Source organism: Lepidothrix coronata, unplaced genomic scaffold (genome assembly GCF_001604755.1).
Source record: "Lepidothrix coronata isolate B3197 unplaced genomic scaffold, Lepidothrix_coronata-1.0 Scaffold3, whole genome shotgun sequence".
NCBI lineage: Eukaryota > Metazoa > Chordata > Aves > Passeriformes > Pipridae > Lepidothrix > Lepidothrix coronata.
In genome coordinates, this window is record NW_016690183.1 from 9,562,443 (window position 1) to 9,584,253 (window position 21,811).

Consider the following 21,811-nt stretch of genomic DNA (forward strand, 5'->3'; position numbering starts at 1 on the left):
GCTTCATTACAGCCTCCGTTCAGATAGTTGAAGAGAGCAATAAAGTCCCTCCTAAGCCTCCTTTTCTCCAGGCTAAACAACCCCAGCTCCTGCAGCTGCTCTTGATAAAACATGTTTTCTAGACCCTTCTCATCTTCACTGCCCATCTTTGGACATTTTCCAGCACCTCAGTGTCCTCTTTGAAGCCAGTGACACAGAACTGGACACAGTACTTGAGGTGCAGCCTCACCAGTGCCAAATACAGGGGTAGAATCACTGCCCTGGTCCTGCTGGCCACACTATTCCTGATACAGGCCAGGATGCCATTGGCCTTCTTGGCCACCTGGGCACACTGCTAGCTTATATTGAGCCAGCTGTCAGCCAACTCCCTCCTGCAAGTCCCTTTTTGCTGAGCAGATTTCCAGCTGTTCTTCCCAAGCCTATAGCAATGCATGGGGTTGCTGCGACCCAAGTGCAGGACCAATAACAATAATAATGGTGCAGTGCAGAGAAATACACAACCAGTACACATTGTGCAGTCCTGAAAATTGGAAACATGGGATTTGGGGCAGAGAGGTGCAGGCATGGGATGACACAAGACTGTGCACTGATTGATACAGGGGACTCCAGGGCTATAAACTACTCACCAACAGTCAAATAAATTCAAAACTGGAGCTGGTCAAAACTGATTTCAAGGGCACCAAAGAAATCAAAGAAGATATGCAAAGTGCACCATATATAATAAAACATAAATACATTAAATATAGTAAATATTGTACAGTAAAACACATAGTAAATGTGTCATGGAGATGCAGACCAGAGCAGAACAAAGGTTTAAAAGCATGTTAGCACAATGAAAAATGACACCAAGCAGATTGTCCAGTCACGAAGAAGCCACCAGCATTGTAGCCCTCTCAGCAAAGGACAGAATGCTGACAACCTGCCATCTTTGCTTTCCTCTTCCCCCAGCACACACACCCCTCCTGTTCAGTCTGAAGCTGTGATCTCAACTCTACTAGGATTAGCACTGATAGTAGAAAAGCTCCTGCCCCGCTTTGAGGTCATAGTTACATCTTTCACAATAAAGTACAACTCAGTGCAAGAAATACTACCAATTTTCTTTGACTTTTCAGATAAAAAGTCCGACAGCAAATTTGGTTTTCATTATGGCCAGTTCCACGCTGAAGTGCATCTGAAGAGTTGAGTCAAAGGTGTGATTGTTGTTGTACTGATACCCAAATTGCTCTGAGTGTGCATGTGTAGACTCCTTTCCCAGAATGGAAACAGAAGAAAGGAAAAAAATCCCACCAACTTGATTTGTTCAGCATAATTGTATGGATAATCTCAATCCATTACTTTGTGGCACAGAACAGTTTTCCATTCACACATCCATCTTCTCTGAAATAGAAGACTATTCTTACATTTTATTCACATAATGGTTTTGATAGAAAATCTGTTTTGCTGCAGATGAGGGCCCTGGAGGGTTTTGGACTATTGTAATACATAAGAGCTGCCTGACATTGCAGCATTCGTTCTCCAGTGCGATTGCCTAGCAGGGCTAAAAGCACTGATGTCTTTTACAGTTCTGGTATTGCCATTATCCATTTCAATGGAGTTTAAATGTAAAAGTGAAATTGATGGTGTTACAGCATGAATTTCAATCACACTAAGAAAGAAGATATTGATGGGAGCCAGCAAGGGAGCTCTGAACAAAAATATTGCAAGGAAGAAGCTGAAAGGCTGATTGCTATAAGACCAGTGACTCTGTGTTTTCAAGTGACATAGCTGCCACACACCAAAACACTGTAACTCAGGGGTAGTAAAACTAATGAGAAAGCAGTAAGACTGTTTTGCAGGAGCTTAAGGAGTTGGATTTTAATTTCCACAGCAGACAAGGAGAGCTGTGAGCAACCTTGACGCAAGTTGAAAACAGAATCATAGTGTTATGTGGTCCATTGAAGCACCTCTGTCATAACTATGGCTCTGATTCCTGCTTGGATCCAGGCAAATATCCATGACAGTTTCCTCTGGGGCCGTGGTCAGCAATTCCCTTACCTGCCTCTGCATGCTCTGAGACATAATGCCATCACCAAGAAATGTGCAATTTTGTGAGAAACACAGACAGTTTTTGAGGATCTCCACATTTACCTTGAGCTGCAAACAACTGAAAAGGCTTGTCTGGTGCCTTGATTTATTTGTATTTGTGCTTCCATGACAGCAGCATGCTCTGTACCTGTTTAATTGGTTTAAATCAAATTTAAACATTAGGCAAGCTTAAAACAACAGAGATGCACAACAGAGCTATGGTCTTGATTACAGAATTATGGTTGAGATTACAAAGAAAAAAGTAAAATTATAACGTCATATTTCAGATAATACAATAAAAATCCTCCTTAGCTTCTGTGGTATTTTTATACGTCACAAACTTAGCAATTATGGTGTTCTTTCTAAATAAACTCCCTTTCCTACCTTCTATTGGTCTGATATTCCCGCTGCCATAACTCTAGCCTGTGGTTTAAGTTCCTGTCCCAATTTTCTCCATCTACAGCTTGCTCAGCCTAAAGTGGAAGAAAAACGCTTGTAGGATTGATACATTCAAACCATTTGAGGAAAGAATTGTGACAATGTACTGAAGAAATTTTAAGGCACAGTGACTGACAAAAGTTCCTACCAAGAAACAATAATAAATGTGTGTGAAGTGGATTTTTATACAAGATTTCCTTAGGGAAACCTTTTCTTATCAAAACTATCATTTTATGATAAAGATCATTATGCATATTTAGCAAAACATTTCTCTTGTACTCTGAATAAAAAGTCTTTTTCCCCTGAAAGTGTTTTGAGACAAATGTATACCTATGTGTGAAAACATGATTTTGTCTTTATAGGAATTTCTTATGAATAGCCCATGAAAACATCTCTCTAAAGCTGCAGGTTCTGCTATTCTATCTGCATTATTTGTATTCATACTCTCACCAGTATCATCTGCAGCCAAGGCTTTCTGCAGAGCCAAAACACAGCATTTTGAATGAAATATAAAATCTTTACTGATGAAACTCTTCAGTAGGCTGGGTGCAGCACTAAGTAAAAATTGATTCATTTTGTTTCAGTAAAAAGGTGACACACATTTCCATATGAACCTACCTTCCTATCTGGCCCTGGTAGCTGTAGCCCTTCTTGTAAGCATATTGTGGTAAAGGTTTGAAATCTTAGCCATATGGTCGGGGCCTGTTGGGTAAACCCACAACCAATACTAAAGACTGAAATCTCTGACTATAAAAAGGAATGGTCACATACAACTGGAAATTAATTCCCTTTAAAGGCAAACCTGGTCTTTAGTTATGCGCTGTCATAATTAAGGATTTAACGCAGAGTGTCCCAGCATTGGAGACTGAGTCTATTTTAAATTGCATTTAGTGCTTTCAAGTTTGCAAGATAATTAAAAAGATATAAAAAATACTACTAAATATATAGCTATTTCATATACCAGCTCCTATTCTTATTTACTTTATTGCAATATTAATTATAATAATATACTGTATTATAGTGGAAGCTCCAGTTAAGGGACTAGGATTTCATTGCACCACAACATGACAGAATAAAACATGACAAAAATATGCTCCTTTCAACACAGCCATTGTCAATGCATCAGTGGAAGCGATTAATTAAATATCTGTCTAACTTGTGGCTCTTCATGTGCGTAAGGCTCACAGGAGATGCAAGTATGGTGAGAACATGGAATGCAGTGACTGAAGGTTGGGTCGTGCTAGCAGAAGGCTCGTCTTTAACCAGCATCCCTGGCCAGGGGAGAAACCTGAGAGAAGAGCCCGTTGCAGTCATGCTATTTGGCTGGACAGTGACGCAGCTGCACAGTCAGCCTGGTTTCCTTTGCTGTAGCGAGGTGGCTAGGGAGCCTTTCTCACCGAAGAGAGATTTGTCTCCAGTAGTACTTGAATTTTGTAGCTCTCTCTCACAGCAATTTTGCTGTCGAGTGTTCTTTGTGTTTTAGGCTTATAAGTTTGGTATTATTCAGAGAATGTAAACCTAGGGATCTGAAATACTTGTTTAAGTTATAAAGACATGCAAGCATTTCTACAAGGTTATTCAGGGCAACTAAATTAGCTGCTTAACAAGGATTGTATTAATATATGCCTGACTTTTTGTCAAAGTCCCACTTATTTCATGTGAGTTTATTCAGCAAGTGAAATAAACCTGTTTTGAGAGTTTGCCAAGATCTAGCATATTTGTAGCTCCCAGGGGAAAAATATAGATGTCCAGGTACATCTGCAAGTGGAAAAGCATATATACTAAGTCCATCTGGACCCTGAACTAAGAGAGTATTGAGAAAGCACTCATGCACCTAGACCATAAGCAACCCTAATACTGAGGAAGCACTTTGAAAAGTGAGAGATAAAAAGAGACTTGAGACTATGAATGAAAATAAAATTCTAGGCCTTTTTTATCTGTGCTGCTTTATCACTAGGTATGTTTTCAGAGAAAGACTTTGCAATTAATTAGCAGACATTTCTTGCCCAAGCATGCCTATGATATGAAGATTATTAACATTTCTATGGAAATAATTAATAATATTCAATCTTGAAATTACTAGTTTGTAAGTAATTACTTTGTGTAAGTAGAGTAAATAGTAATACATGTTGAAGCTAGCTGACCTAGCTCAACCGGTTAATTCACAAAGCTATCTTATGAGTGTCCATTTCTTCCCATTTTCACCGCTCACATGCACATTTATACACATACACACAAAATCTCAGTAACAACTTTCCTCCTGTGATGCATTGGAGTAAACAGAAAGCTGCTTCTTTTCCCAAAAACTCTCATTCTGCATCCTTGAGAGAGGCAGAATTAAATGGAAGAGATGGGATAGTACTATGGAAGGCAATTGTTTGCATGTATTTAAACATAAAGCTTTCTGTTAATTCAGATGTTCAATTTAAATTTGAATAAAGATTAATGAATTACACAAATAATAATACTTCTGACCTGGCTGTGGGCCAGTGGTGTTACATATAAGCAGTGCTGAGGTTCAGCATCCTCATTCATATTCATCCAGTGCTAACCAGATAAATAATAGCATTATCAGGTACTTCAATAATCAAATAATGGAAAACCAATCTCTGGAAATTTTGACTGGAATGGAAAGTAGTTTATTATTGTGTTTATTAGCTGGCATACTAAAGGCTCAGCTGTGGCTACATAATGAGGATATTCTAATAAATTTCTGAATCTGGATACATAAGCACACTGATTAAACTAGAACTAGCTGTTTTAGTCTCTCATTGGCTTACCATATCACCTATATCATCATCATGGAATCATCATAGAATGGCCTGGGTAGAAAGAGACCTTAAAGATCATTTAGTTCCAACATTCCTGCCGTGGACAGGGACACTTCACTAGAACAGATTGCTTAGAGCAACATCCAGCTTGGCCTTAAACACTTCCAGGGATGGGGAATCCACAACTTCTCTGGGCAGCCTGTTCCAGTGCCTCACCACCCTTACAGTAAAGAATTTCTTCCTAATATCTCGTATAAACCCTCTTTCAGTTTGAAACCACTCCCCCTTGTCACATCACTAGATGGTCCTGTAAATAGTTTCTCTCCATATTTCTTGTAGGTTCCCTTCAGGTACTGGAAGGCCACAATTAGGTCACTCTGAAGCCTTCTCTTATGAATTTTAAGAGAATCTTATCTTCTCTTATATCTTGTGAATCTTTTGTGTTTGCATGGTAATGCTACCTTGCACAGAATTTGACTATCAGGCTAGCTAAAGTACAGTAATAGGTCTTGGATATTATTAATTATTATATTTCTACAATGGAAATGTACTAGGGGACAATTAGGAGCACATGCTAATTGGGTTTGTATTGCTTAGCTTCATTTCTTGGATTTTTTTCTTTGGTGCATATTAATACACTTCTAATAGACATGGCTATGTTTTCAGAAGAAGAGGGTATAGCTGTGTAGCTGTGTAGAATAAATCTGAAGATAGATAAGTCACACATGAAGCAATGCATGAAACCAAAACGTGCCAGAGGTGAGGTAGACATCAAATTAGTGTTTTGTCCATCTGTCTGATCTCCCATGAGTGTTACTTGAATGTTACTATACTAAACATGTAGTAACAACATATTTGAGTATGACTGGATATGATAAATTAGGAGCTTGAAAATAAATTTACAATAAACATGCTCTGCCTTCTGAAATCTGATGCACTGCACCCGAAAAACAAAAAGGAGGTAGTAGAATCAATACGCTTGAAGGGGTTTTTTTCAGCATAAACAACACTGTAGCATATGTTGACATTAAAAGCTTCAACTTTTCAGACAGCTTCAAGGGAGCACTGAAATATGTGTCTTTCCTGTCTATCCCATGCAGGGAATTACTGGAACGCAGCTTCTTTTGTTACTTCATCATCTTACCTCCACTTCTCCACCTTCCAAGGGGAAACCAGCGCAGACATCTCTTTCTATTTCAAAACATCAGCCTCGGATGGGGTGTTTCTTGAGAATCTGGGTAACACTGACTTCATCAAACTGGAGCTGAAATGTAAGTATATGCTTCTCATCACTATTCTTAGCACCTGAACAGGGTTTATGTCAGATAGTAGGTTTTAAGAAATGTGTATCATTCAGTAAAATGTGTACGCTCACTACATGCTGGAAAAACTTCCAAATCAAGCTGCTTGACATATTTTCAGGTTACCTTATGTGAGAAGAGCATTTGAAGTATATTTGGATTGTTTATTTAGGGGAAACATACAAAGAAGAATAGAACTAGTAACATCAATTATAAAAATGACACTGACCTGAAAAGAGTTTCCAAAATCGCACGTCAGAATTATTTCTTAAGAGCTTATTTTTTCAGCTCTGTGTGCTTTTCTATTTCATGGTTGCTTCAGAAACAGGGAAAAGAAAGAAAAAAGAGATACCATCCTAATAATCACTGCAAGGAGCCAAAGAGCTGAAAACTTGCATATGATATTTAAAAGCCATAAAAAATCTCATAAAAATAAATCTTTATCAGCATTATCTGTTAATAAAATTGCTGATCTGAGAAAGAGGGTATACGATATCAAGAGGCGAGTTAATTTTATTATTTAAACCACTTTTAATGGCCCAGGGGCAAACTTTCCAGGGAAAGGTGCCGAAATCCTCAGCTGTACCTGAATTCTGCTTAGTGAAATTGAAGCAGCTGAATTAGGGAGAAACATGTTTTATGTCTCCTTTGTTCTCCCTCGACCCTGCCATAAATGGAAGCAGCAACAGGCCCGCTGTGCTTTGGGTGGTTGTTATTACAGCCCCCAGCAGCACATTACAGCAGTGGGGTTATATGAGTGCAGCAAGCTGCCTCCCTGCGCTCCAGCACTGGGAAAAGCATGTGTGCTTCCTTTTGCTGCAGGAGCTACTCATGGACACCAAGGAGCCAGCTCTAAATACTGATGCACAAAAAAAAAGGCAATGCTAGAATTTGCTAATGTTGAAAGAGAAGAATTTGCTTGTGGACCCCGAATAATCTATCTTTTATGCAGATGCAATATGATCTACATGCACACATCTAATTTTAAAACAAAAAGCCATTTTCAGCACTTCCCAAAATTTAAACACACAAATCAGAATGTGGAGACTTAGAAACCACCAGAAGGCCCCTTCAAAATGAATCTAAATTTTTCCCTCTGGATAAGAATAAAACACCAAGTTCCAATTGGGTGAAAGTATGTTTCCTTCTTTCTACAAGGAATTTATTTCATGTTGCTTAATCCCAGTTTGTTTAATCTGCAATTAGTGCAAATCAAAATAGCTCCTATTGAGCCACAGGAGATAGTATTAATTGCTTTAACAAGGGACACAGCCCTTTAGTAATAAAGTGGCAGCTATTTCTAATTTCCCTTTGAATTTAAATAGTACTTCTAATCAGCTGAGGTGGGCATTTTCAGAGCTTCTTGCTCTTCTACTTTATGAAAGGTGGTCTCTGCTATTGTAATCAGATCAGCCATGCTGTTCACTTAGCTAAATAGTGACAGTAACAGTTAATAAAGGTGACTATAACAGTGAATAAAGGTGAGTTGGCAGTGATTATAATTCTTTTGAACTCAGCTCAAGTTTAAAAGTAGTCATGCTGCAACTGTTCACTGAATAGATGTACCAGTTCAAGAAAGTACGTAGCAGTTTACTCAGAATATCGTTAAACAGGACTTTAATTTTAAACCTGTGCTTGAGATCCACTGACTTTGCTGTGACCTGGCATATGCATGAATTCAACCTCTTCCTTGTGTCCTATAATCTAAACCTTAGATTATAAATTTTTAGTGGCAGAAATTGAAATATCATCTGTAAAAACAGATGTGAGACGTTGGTAAAAACTATGTTGACTGTAAAGTCAACTTTTGCTATAAAGTACAAAGCAGTTCATTCGATGTATTTCCATTCACTCTACCCTTTCTTTCCCAAAAACTATTGCTTGAAATTTTCAGAGCCCCAGAAAATAGGCCTTTCTGTGACTTAAATGTTCTACCAGTCACAGCTCAAAAAGTGGCTCAAAAAAGTGTTCAAAAAGTGTTGGATGTTGTGAGTTTAGTAACAAAGAGAAACTCCTCTTCTGAATTGCACATTTATTTAATGAACATTTGTTTTATATAGTTTTTATGTTTGTTTCATTCTAGTGTGTACTTATGGTTTTCTGGAATTCATTCAAATGGAAAGTAAAGTTTCAGAATTTCAGAAGTTTCTTACACAGTTTACAGTAGAATCTGCTGCTTCCTAAAAGTCTGTTTCCCCTTTACAGAAATTCTGTAAAATTAATATGTGAATTTCTCCCTCAATAGGAACACAAAATTAAGTCAGTACAGTAATTACAGAATTATCCCTAAACTCTTTCCATTGGCAAGCTGCTTTTTGACTAACCCATCACATTCTCTGGTAGAACAGCTATTTTGTATTAAAGGTTTTTTAAATAATAACCATCATATTTACTGCAACTGCTGTACTTCAAACAGCCTGTTCTCGATTTCTTCACTTTTTATCATTCTAAAGGGAAAATGTTTAAATCAGCATCCTGCCAGTAGACAGTGCAAATTCTGTTTTCTTCTTCCCTTATGTGTATAATACCTGTATGTACTTGTAATATGTGGTTAGTGATGTATAAGCTTAGCTTCAAGTCTTTGGAAAGAACAAAAGTTGTTACTAGGAAAACTCATTAAATTATTTTACTGGTGTTCTGTGCTTGAGTCTAATAAGTCTTGAGTTTTATATTGTCTTAAGGTCTAATAACTGCACAGATTTGCTCCAGGTTCATATAAAAAAAGAGGCAGAATTTGCAGTATCTTGAAGAGTAGCTTCATGCACCTTCACTAAAGCCCCAGATTGCCATCTCTGGGGAGAGGGGAAATACAGGAAGAAAGGGAAGAACGTTTCTCTGATTTAAGAAATAGCCCTTCCAAACATCTGAAAAAGAAGACTGTCAAGAAAAAAACAGTGATATAATTCTACTATGAATGTGGCTCAAGTCTTTAACTATTCCATTTATCAAGAAAATCCTCTGGCAGGCTTGTACTTGTCACCATTCATGGAACAGCTGACAGAGATGTAGAATTACCTGAAGCCTCAACTTTTACATACACCAGTAAATCTACAGAACCCCATTATTTTCATAGCTGACTGGTCAGCTGACAACAGCTAGGACTGCTTAGAAAGGAGGTAGTTGAATAAGGTATTAATTTTTCTGTAAATCAGTACTTCCAGAAACCATTCATCTGTGGTCAAAATTTCCAGATGTTTTTAAAATTAAAACTGTATTTTAGAGAGAGAAAAAGATGTTTTCTCTTTTATAGTCTTCCTATATAGTTTTGTGAATTCATGAGATATGAGTGAAAGACCTTGGAGTTATGACTATAAAAACCTAACAACTTCCTAACTTAGATGTTTGTCAAATAGATCACGTTTGAATTTTCTGTTCAAGAGATATCCCAAGTTTTGGAAAAGATGTGTTCCTGAAAGCAAATTTTAAAAGGAGCATATTCATGAGAATTTGGGAAGAAGGGTTTACCATCACTGTTTCCAGAAAACTCTCTTAATGACACTGTTATATAATTCTAATGAAAAAGACATTCTACTCACTTCTGTAGCATCTCTCATCCCAGCATCACCAAGCAATTTACACACACAAATGAGTTGTGTCTCACTGTTATTATTCTGAAGTAAGTAAACAGCAGATTTTCTTACTTCAGGGGAGGTTTAGGTTGGATATTAGGAAGCAATTTTTTATGGAAAGAGTAATTAGACATTGGAATGGGCTGCCCAGGGAGGTGGTAGATTCACTGTCCCTGGAGGTTTTTAAGATGAGACTGGATGTGGCACTTAGTGCCATGTTCTAATAACCATGGCAGTGTTGGATCAAGGGTTGGACTTGATGATCTCAGAGGTCTTTTCCAACCCTGTTGATTCTATGATTCTACAATTCTAAGTCACTTCTGCAACAGAAAAAAAAACATAAGGCTTAGAAATAAAGGTCAGCTTGTGTTTGATCCTGACATGAACATGTAAGAGAGGAAGGATCTTTCTTATTAATTTATTGTAGAAAGCCGGGAATATTTACAATCACTACATTCAGGGATGTCACTTGCCTGATAACCCCTGCAATGCTAGGTGCCCCAAAAAGTCTCCCCAAGGAGTGATCATTGAACTTGGCAGCTGTGAAAGGGATTATGTGGAGTAGCTTGCTAAAGGGAGCAGTGGTATAGCTTCAGGGTGGGTCTACTTGCTCTGTGGGCAAGGGATACTGACAGCACTCTAATACCTAACATTTGCATATGAAAAGTCCCACGATGCTTCTGGTGCTTAGCTGTTTCTAGGCTACTCAGTTAAGATATAAGTAACTCCTCTAAAATCAGACAAGAAGCAGTGACAGACTAGGGACCATGATTCCCATTGCTGTTTTCTTCTACGCAGAGAGCATTCTTTCCTTCAGACTCAATGCTCTAACACAAGACTGATTAATATATTTTCTTACAAATTTTAATAACTCAATCACTTCTTTCTCCAGAGGCATCCTAAAATGGAATTCTGCCATATCAGTGAGTTTTCCACATGATACTCAAATTACCATATGCTAAAGTAAATACAGCTTACATTTTCCACCGCTTGATTTTTCACCTGGGTAGAGAAAGTGCTGTGACCTTCACTATTTCTTTTAATTGAGTTGTTACATTTTTTCCCTAGCAGAAGGTCACTTTTCTGTAAAAAATTCCTGTAGTAACTCATGTTACATTAGCCACATATCAAAAAATGCATAGGACAATGAAACATCTCTTCATCCCAGAGGCCCATGAGAAGTTATCAAATTAAATGGAAAAACATTACATTTCTTCAGGGAAATTTATGACCCAAATGTTCTTACAGCAGTATTTGCATATATCCTATTCCAGGAAAATGAAAGTTTCAAACAAACAAACGAAACAAACAAAAAAAACAGTCTGAAGAACCACAAGCAGCATTCTTTGAAAGACAAGATTCCATTTCAGAGGGGGTAGGTGATGCAGAAACTCCTGATATTCAAATACAGCAATTTATGTCCCATCCAAGAAGACCAGTTCTACCTGTACCTTCTTCTGGGTATAGGTACCCAGTCTGGCATGTGGGAGCAACCCAAAGGCAGAAAATAAACATTCCAGCTAGGGACCAAGCTAAAACTGACCAATAGAAAATCCTAGGCATAGGGCTGTGGGGAAATTAGCTGGTTACAGATGCTTGGACTCTGACAGAGAACTGGTACAGGTTGCTTTACTTTGGTTTGCCTCAATGTCAGTATGGCATTCATGGCCCTGCACTGCACAGTGCAATACAGCACATCCCCTCAGCATTATCCTTCTTCTTTCAAGGGTGATGGGATGCCTTTCTCATTGCTATAAAAGCCACTTTACAGTCATTTTATGTTCAGTGTCTTATAAATCAGTTGCAGCTTACATAAAGTTCAAGGTGGGAACTGGCTGGCATTCAAAAAGCAAAGTTCTCCCTAACTTTTATTTGTATTGGACAAAATACATGCAACACATGGCAAACTGTACTGGCAGTACCACCCACTAGTTCTTCTCAGGTGTTGGTCCTCATTTCCAGCCTACTTTCTGCTACATGCTGAAACTGCACAGGTTTTGTTACCTTATTCATGTGTGCTGATCTTTGTCCCATGGAAAGTGAGTATTTACTATGCTGCACAAAATTGCCAGGTGCTATAGGCATATGACAGAAACAAATCTTCTGCGTCCTTGAATTTAGATCCTCACTATCACAGGCAATGACAATGCATAACCTGTGTCTATCACCCTAAATTTATCCAACTCTATTTAAAATAATTTGAATCTTTTCTGGCTGGACAACTGTGTTTCAGACTTTCACACCTTTGTTTTTTTAAGAGCCTTCTCATTCCTAACAGTTTGATTTGTACCTTTTCTTTATAGCCAGACATTCTTGTTTCAGTATTGTTCTTTGGCTGAACTAATTATTTTTACTTTCTAGGATTTACTCTTTCCCCTTGTATATTTATGGTGCAATCACATCTTCTCTCAGCTTTTAATTGCTGTGTTAAGCAAGATAAACTCGCGTGGTTTCTTCCCATAAGATATTTTCTCTTGTTCTGTTCTCTGATTATGCTAATAAGGTTCTTCCTACTCATTGCACCTTGAATTCTTTGTTCTTAAACACAGGTAGTCAAAACTACCCACATTAATTCTGGTAATAGTTTATTAGTGACCTGTACAATTAAATTAATGCTTAGGCTGCCCATTGTGTCCTAGGAATTTCTGGCTGATCACACTGGGATACTGTTTATTATGTATTATTTTCTGACCTTTCCAACCTTGTGTTACTGGAAAAAAAAATATGCTGACTTCTTGTGCAAAGATATTCATTATAATACTAAATATGACTTGACCCTAACCAAATTAGAGGTCCTTTAATTTTCTGATGACCAGTACTTTACCCATGTCATCAACAATCTCTGCAATTCTATTTTTCATCTCTGCTCTTTTTGGAAGAAAATCAAATATACTAAATCTATAACAATTCTCTTCTTCCAAAAATCAGAGGGTTTTTTAAATCAAAGAAGGGTGTGCATTATGTTGACTTTGTTAAATCCTCCATATGATTTCATATTTTTTGTGTTCTGCCTCACATTAGACAGTGATGTCTGCTTCACTTACTGACTTCTTGTGCACTCTTACCTTTCTCAACTGCAGGGGAAAATCTTGTCACTAAGTCATTAAACTATGGTAACTCCATTAGTTTACATTTTCTTTGTAATTTCCTGTAATTTTCCATAAAAATTCACATGTAGAAAACTGAAGTCAATATGCTGATATATAAAGACTTTCTTTTTCTGCTACTCTTTGAAGTGACTGTGTGACTTCTTGCATTAGTTCATGCAGTAAGTAGCAGCTGGATCCCCCTTTGAGCTCAGCTGACTTCTACAATATCAGTTTTCTCACTAAGTTTTCTGCTTTAACATGGAAACAACACATTCCACAAGAAACTAAGAGGACAAACTTCCTCTTTTTGATAGTAATGACTGAATTTGGTTTACTTCACATCTTGAAGACAAGGTGTCAGAGGCTAGATCTACCAGAAGGCTTAAGTATCTCAGTACCAAATGTTGATACTAAAAAAATCTATCCACCTGCCACCTAGCACGAATCATGTCCAGCCCATACCAGACAAAATTTTCCAAAGGAATTTCCTCAGGATGTATCCTCTGACAGGCCCAGATGTGCCTGCATCTTTATAATACCCGAATAGCACATGAAGGGCTCTGGTTTCAGCAAATTGGGCACTGCTCTGCCTACTTTACATGGCCAGACTAGGCAGATGTTCCCTCTGTGTTCCTTTTCTCTGCCCACATGAGTTTCAGATACCAACCTGCACTGCATCCACTAGAACAGGTTGTGTAAGGCTGGTCTTGCTAGTAAAGACTGAGGTAATGAAGGTGTTTATTACCACAGCCTTTTCCCTGGGTGCCCTGCCTCAATCAATGGGCCCATATTTTCCCTAGTCTTCTTTTTCCTACTTAAGTACCATTTAGGTACTTGCATAAGACTATCTTCTTTCTGCTTTGCTCCCTCCTCTCAGGATCCTGACCTCTACCATCTCATGATCACAGCTGGTGCTGTCTTCAACCGTCCCATCCCCAGCAAACCTCTCCTTTTTTGACTGTAAGGTTCAGCAGAGCATCTCTGCCCATTGGCTTCTCTTTCACTTGCACCAGGAAGTTGTCATCAATAGCTCTCCAGGAAACTTGCTTATGCTCCACTGTTTAGTCTCTCCAACAAAGACCCACAGGAGGACCAGGGCCTGTGAACATGAAGCTACTTCTAGCTGCCTCTAGAAGGTCTCATCCACTTGTTCTTCCCCACCAGGGGGTCTGCATCAGATCCCCACTATGCTGTCACCCATACCATTCTGCTCTTGAATCCTTGCTGTGGCACAGTAATTGGGAGAAGGTTCTCAGCCCGGCACAAGAAGTTGGACACAATGATTATGTGGATGATTATGATTAGATTTATTGCTAATACAATATCTAAATAGTGCCAATGCAGCATCTAAACAACAACTCTATCATTATTCCAATGGATTATATTATAATGAGGTCATGGTCCCTCCTGTTGCATCACAAGCTTCAGTGAGACCCCTTGGTTTTCTAAACTTCTCCGAGAAGTCTAGATGTGACTAGGTCCATTTAGCCACACATTTGATCTAAAGGGTTTTTGTCTAAAGGGTTATAATATACTTAGGTTTAAGTAGAAGCATACAGGTTGACAGTATTTGGCCTTGCAGAATTCACAATTGCAAAGCAACAAGAGCTTATGGAGCTACTTTAGGATTTTATCTCCGTAGGTGACTGGACCTTAGTACTTTTACTCACTCTTCCAAAGTGAGTGTTCCCCATCTTTGGGCTGGATGCACCCTTGCAGGGGCAGAGATCCAGCTGGAAGCTGCCTTCTGCCTTGGGAGACTAGTATTCCTCACTGGCCCGGTCTCTGGCGTGATTCTTTACCCTTATGCAGGCTGATGTGCACCACAGTCAATCACAACTATCTCAGCTTCACCATCCCCAAAATACATCAATTATGCAAGCACCCAGACAGTTCCTCCTGCAACTTCCACCTGGTGTTCTTATCTTAGGACAAACCTCTTTGCCCATCAGAGACAGCAGAAAAGAAAGGAGTGGAGAGGATTGTCCTAGTTAGGACAGCTAAGATCAGTTCATCATGGTATTCTATAGCCTTCCATGCCATTACCCAGAAACTGTTCACACCCTCCGCCCATAGAGCCTGACTCATCAGGCTAGGTGTTAAGAGGCCTGTGAGATAAGAGAATGCTCTTGTCCTCACACCTTTTATGGAAGTCCCCGCTTTGAGCCTTTTATGGAACTCCCCGCTCTGAGGGAAGGATTGACCATTTCTGCCTGAACTGGAATATATATAAACCTGGAGTTCCAGAACTTTTGGTAACCACTCGTGGGATCCAGAAGGAAGACTGCAGCTTGTCGCTCTCAACCTCAGCTGGACTACAATCACCGCTTCTGACCAGACTGCAACAGCTCTCCCACCAGCAGGTTTTTCCCCTCTCCCTTTACTTTGGACTCAAGCGGGGCCCAGGGAACACCACTTTGTTCATGCCCCAGGGTACCGGGTTGTACATGTGGGTTTTGTGGGTTAGGACCAATTGTTTGTTTGTGTGATTGTGCTTGCTGTGTTGTTTTAATAAATTGTTATTCTGACTTATGGTCTCTCCTTTGAGTTGAGTTCATTTCCCCTGCTGGTTGACTCTTAAACTAGCACAAGGATGCACACAGAGACCTGTCTTTTGTCTCTGTCACACTTACATTTAATCCTAATCATCAACATCGTCCTATACATTGAAATGCCATGAGTGAGGAAATCTGAAAGGGTCCAACCAGGCTTCATTGTTTCCTGGGGCTATGTGTCCTGAATCCAATGGATCTTCTGGCCCTAAATTATTTAGATATTTTTGAGGATCTTTCTTCTTAGTGGTTGAACAGTTTTGGTACTCTGAAAACCACTTTTTTGCTTTTTAGGTAAAGTGTTGGCAATTGCTTAGATAGCCTATGGAAAGTCTAAATTATTCTTTATTGTTTTCTACAAAGCAATTCAGTTTTAAAGTAGAAAATTATTTTCTGTGACTAGATGATAAGATATAATGAAAGTGGAGGTGTTTTTAATAATAATACAGTTGTATCTATGGTACATTAAATATTTATGCAGATGATTAATTTAAATTTCGTCAACAGACTGATTCAAGTAAATATAATTATTTTCTCTCTAAGTGTTTGTGAGAACATTATAATATGGCAGATGCTAAATGTTCATATAGAGTTTTGGCCACAGGTTTTCCTAACACTTCACAGCATTTCATCATGGTTTAAGTGGTAGTTTAAAAAAAATATCAGCTTAAACCACTCTCAATTCAGGCTCTATCTCTCTACCTTGCCTTGCTACGGTTGTTTTGAGGATAAGGAAAATGGATATTTCTGCTCCCAATTTTTCATTCAGAAACTTTGCACGTATGTATAATTTCATACATTTTAAAAGGAAAGAAAAACCATCTGTGTAAAATTTTGTTTAAAAGTTAATAAAACAGTAATCTATTTTTTAAGAGTGTGAAGGCAGTTACTATCATACAGCTGCTATAACACTATCTTGCATAATTTAGACTTTTTAGATCCTCTTGATCTAAATGTCTTGATTTTGTTTTTAAAGTAGAGATTTTTGTCTCAACTCATGGACTGAGACAGTGCTCTATTAGTATGAAATCTTAAAAACAAATGCTTTATAAATTCTTAAATCCTTTCACTCACCCTTTTATTTTTACCACTGCTACAGCAGGAAATAAGAACAAGTCTCCTGTTGACTTTACATTTCCTGAGACTCATGCATAGTCAAGCAAAATAGTTAACATAAGGTAGTTAAACCAGGCAGGTCCCTCAATCACGTACTAAATCAAATATTCTGCCCCTGATTACCATGAAGTCTAAGAACATATTTTTACCTCCAACAAGTCAGTTCTGTTTTCCACTCTCCTCTACCACTTCATGATACTTCTGGATTGTATTTTTGGTAGATATTTTTTCCTGCTGCAGAGTAAAAAGTAGACAATACCAAAGATATCTTCTTCCAACTTTAGGGGTTTACCCTGGATGTTGGCAAATGTTAATTATTACAAGTATATTTTCCAAAGTAGAAAATCTTTGTCTAAAACCTTTGATAAAAGGAAGCCACAGTTAACTGGGCCCATCTACCCTGACCCCTCACATGTACCCTTTTCATATACAGAGTTACTACACTAAAAATAAAATTGAGTCATGTTTTTGGATGGCCTTTTTTTATTGTGGTAGTACAGAGCATAGTGCAACAGGGTCCTTACTCTGATGGTGATCCCTGGACAGCCACAGAGAAATAAATAGCCATGAAAAATTGCTCATAAAATAGGCACTAACTGACAAAAACTTATACGACCCAGCAGAAAAATCAAGAAATTCATACCACCATGAGGACCTTACTAAATGTACAACTGTTTGGGTAGCTACCATTCAGGCACCTAAAAACCTCTACAAGTCTTAACCACAGCCTATAGCAGAACCTACAGCTAATACACAAATTACAGAATAAGGAAAGCACAACATAAAAGGAAGAAAAGGACACAGGGAACGTGCTTTGTTTAAAGCACATCACCGAAGTGCGTCTTGATGTCTGGTTTTCAGGCCTGCACCAGGCTCATACTACTCTTAGTATGATGCACAATTTATAATTTTGGCTTATTTTTATGACATTCAAATGCAACATAATTGAGAGGAGGACTGATATCCTTGTATCTGCTTGTAAGCACTCAGACCCATTGCTCAGCAGTTTTAGGACCGTGACAACTTCATAGCAGTTTTTCATAGTAAAAGAAGCCACTCTTTCCTCTCAAAAAAATATCTCTGTTGCTTTACCATGCTCAGACATAATCTGATTTCATGGACATTACCACCCAGTTTTATTTTGCCTTTCATCCAACAAAAAATAACTACCAGTTACACAAACCTTTTATATGCTGCATGGGAGAGCTCTGTTCTGATGTCTATGCTTTCCCCTTGTTGCAGTGCCTTCTGTTGCATAGGATCAGTTCAGTTTCATGGTAAAGTATTGCAGTTAAAAGGATATAATGAAGTATATTATAACCCATTACAGACAGGAAAACACACACCTCCTCTGCTTTTCCACTCAGTGCACTGATTATAGTTCCCTTTGTGTGAATCATCTCTCGCAAAAGAGACCAGAAGGTATTGCTACTGTATTATTTAAGCATTAGTTACTCTCATGAGATGAATCAACAGACCTTCAGTGAGTCACCACTCCCATTCCTTCCTTCTTTCCAGGCAGCTAAGTAGTTATTGGAAAAGGTCTGGCTGAATGGAAGGTAACATCTATCTGAAATTGTCTTTATTGCCTTAGAATTAAAGCAAGTAGGTATTTTTCAAGCCCTGCTCTAACCATCTGATGTCTGACTTTAAACAAGTCCTTTCACATATCTTTGTTTCGGTTCCCTGTTTATGCAGGACCGTTAATGTTTTTTTGTTCTTAGTGCCCATGGCTGAAAATTGCTGCATCGACTAAAATATAATGATAAAAGTATGAAAGTTGTTTCTAAGTGCTTATCTACAAGACAGCTGCAGTGCAATTAGCATAACTGAAGTAATTAATAAATAATGCTAATAAATAATTATCTTCTCAGGGCATATTTGGCCTTTACATGATGTTTCATGAGAAAATTTGGTACTTTCATTTAATGCAACTTTTTTTGTCCCCCAAAGCAATCTAATCTACTGTGTAGGAAGGCTGGTATCTATGTTTCATTGGTTGATTAGTAGTTGAGATTATTTTAAAGTGAGATAAAAATAACTTAGTTATTACCAAAATCAAATCCCTCCTTATCTTTGTCCTCACAGAGATGTTTACTCATTATGAGAAAGGTACTATATTGAGTTCTGGTTTCCCTTCATATTGAGCTACAGTATAGTAATGTCTTTCCAAAATATTGCTAATTATATGTGCAAGTGCTTGTCTGTCAGTAGAAAGGGAACTGATGTCTGTCCACAAGGTGAGAAAAGGCAGGACCATTTTTTTTTTACTACCTTGCACCTGGAGAGCATTTAGCCAGTTTCAGGTAGCCTGTGTGCAGTTTAATGTAGTACTTATGAGTCAGTCAGTATTTATTGAATATCTAAGATTAAAACCACAGGTGAGGGTAATGAATTTCAAGGCTCAGCATGGATGAAATAGGCAAAGGTTATTATAGTTGAGGGAGTCTAATCCAGCATAGGCAATGAAGGAACAAAAAAACATCAAGCTATTCAGTCAGATAGCCAGATATATGAAAATATATTTGAACAGTCATAAAATGAGATGATGAAAGAATGATATTAACATATTTAATTCCCATTAATCCAAAGAGGCTTGGTTCCTGTAAACAGAGGGCTAGGATTTAGACTTATTATTTGTCCAATTGTTGAAATTACCTGTCCAGTTGTAAATCTTACTAGAAAGAAGATATTAGAGTATCCTGAAAGAAGGACAATAACGCACTAAAGTTCACTCCTTTTAAACAGGCAGCAAAATAATTTAAATGTGTGCAATCTTGTCTTACAATGTGAAAACATAGTCATATGCATAAGAAAACAGCAGCTCTTGCTGAATCAGGCCAGCATCTCTCAGTAGATCTAATTCCCTGTCCATATGCAAATAAAGGTCGCTGCAATTTTACAGCTACCAGATGTAGATACTGCACACAGGAGAGACTGAATCAAGTGCCTTCGGGCTGCAAACCAAACCGTGGAGAAAGTGAGGATCAAAAATATGAGAAGGATAGACACTTTAGGGGTTGCTCTTTCCTGCATTCAACAAAGCCTTTCTCTTTATTTTTCATTCTCATTTGGGTTTTTCTTTGGTGTGCAGGTTACTATGAAAATTTCAAGATAAAAACACATTAAAAAGGTCATAAGAGGCTTCAGACATTCTGAAGAGTTATGTATTCCTAATGAATTTGCTCAGGAATTTAATAAATTCTATTTGCCATAAATTAGTTTCTTTAATCTTTGCAAAAAAAAATCATTGGAATACTATTTGTGTCTTTTTTATATATTACAGTATAATTTTGTCCAAATCTTTAATGGTTACAGCCATTCTGCTATGCAAGTTTTCCTTCCCTTACCTTTCATTTAGAGGTTAATTTCTCTTCTCCTTTCTATACTTCTATACTCTTCTAGACTTCCTGTGACTGAAGGTAAAAAGTGTTTAAAAATACTTCCTCCAGGCAAGAAGAATTTCACTGAGAGAAATCTGTAATACTGTTACAGAATTTCTGAAATCACTTATATTTCAAACTAACTTTACAGTTATATTATCAAAATGTTAATGCTAGTAGCAGTCGCTGTACTTCCTTTTTCACAGGGAAGTAATATTTTATCAATACATACGGTAATCTCTATTCCCACATATCTCAAGTCCCTGAACATCAGGGCAGGGACTGGAGGAACAAAGTCTCTCTTATCACAACCCAACTGAGGTTCAAGACCACCTGAGAAAGCTGAACAAACATACGTCGATGGGACTGGCAAGATGCACCTCGCAGTCCTGAGAGAATTGGCTAATGTAGTTGCTCAGCTACACTCCATGATATTTGAAATATCATGACACTCAGGCAAAGTTCCCAGTAACTGGAAAAAGGTAAAAAATGGACCCTGGGAACTACTACTTAGCCTCAACTGTCTGCCTGGTGAGACCATAGAACAGATCCTCCTGGAAGCTATGTCAAGGGATATGTGCAACAGGGGTGTGATTAGAGGCAGCCAACATGGCTTCGCCAAGAGAAAACTGTGCCTGACTAATAATCAGCCAATTCACTCAGGACTCTGGGAGCCATCTCATAGGGTTCCATATACTTATGTACGTTCATTTTCCTCATGGGGTCATGAACCTGATGTTTAGTTACAGTTGGAATCACTTTGCTCTCCCAGTCCCCACCCTACTGTCCATCCACTCAAGAGGTGCGGAAAGAGAGGTTGACGTGGTGGACTGAGGCAAAAAGTTGTTGAGTACCTCAGCCTTCTCCTCATCCATTGTTACCAGTTTTCCAGCATTGTTTATCAGGGATGTGTACACCCTCTTTGACCTTCCTTTTCTGTTTAACATACCTGTAGAAACACTTCTTATTATTCTTTGTATCCCTTGCCAGGTTCAGTTCCAGCTTTACCTTGGCCCTCTTCACCTCTTCCTACACAATCTACTTCATTTGTATACTCTTCCCAGGTTACCCGTTCTTGTTTCCACTGCCTGTGCAGTTGCTTCTTTCCCTTTAGTTTGACCAGCAGTTCCCTACTCAGCCATGTTGATGTCTTGCCTTCCTTGCCTGATTTCTTACTCCTGGGGATGGCTAGCTCTTGCCTTCTATGGAAGAGTTCATTAAAGGTCTGTCAGCTCTGCTCTGCCCTTCTCCCTTGTCCCTGAGGGCAGTTTCTCAGGAAATCCTATTGACTAACTCCTTGAAGAGCTGGAAGTTTGCTTTCCTAAAATTCAGGGGCCTACCTTTACTCCTTACCTGACCCATATCCCTTAGGACTGCAAACTCCACGAATGCATGATCACTGCAGCTCAGGCTGCCTCCAATCTTGATGTCCCCAATTAGCTTCCTTATACTGGAGAACATCAGATCCAGTATTGCATTCCCTCTGGCAGGGCTGTCTATTACTTGGCTCAAAAATTTCACATGATGG

The 21,811-nt window shown here is 38.5% G+C and overlaps 1 protein-coding gene across 2 annotated transcripts in view; it reads left to right on the plus strand.

The window, feature by feature from the left end:
- The window catches only part of CNTNAP2 (contactin associated protein-like 2), a 1,033,702-nt gene that overhangs the window by 909,985 nt on the left and 101,906 nt on the right, over positions 1-21,811 (plus strand). For both annotated transcript variants that reach the window (XM_017822277.1, XM_017822284.1), the window contains one exon: positions 6,374-6,544. In XM_017822277.1, the coding sequence (XP_017677766.1) occupies positions 6,374-6,544 (171 nt within the window). The remainder of the gene's footprint in view (positions 1-6,373; positions 6,545-21,811) is intronic.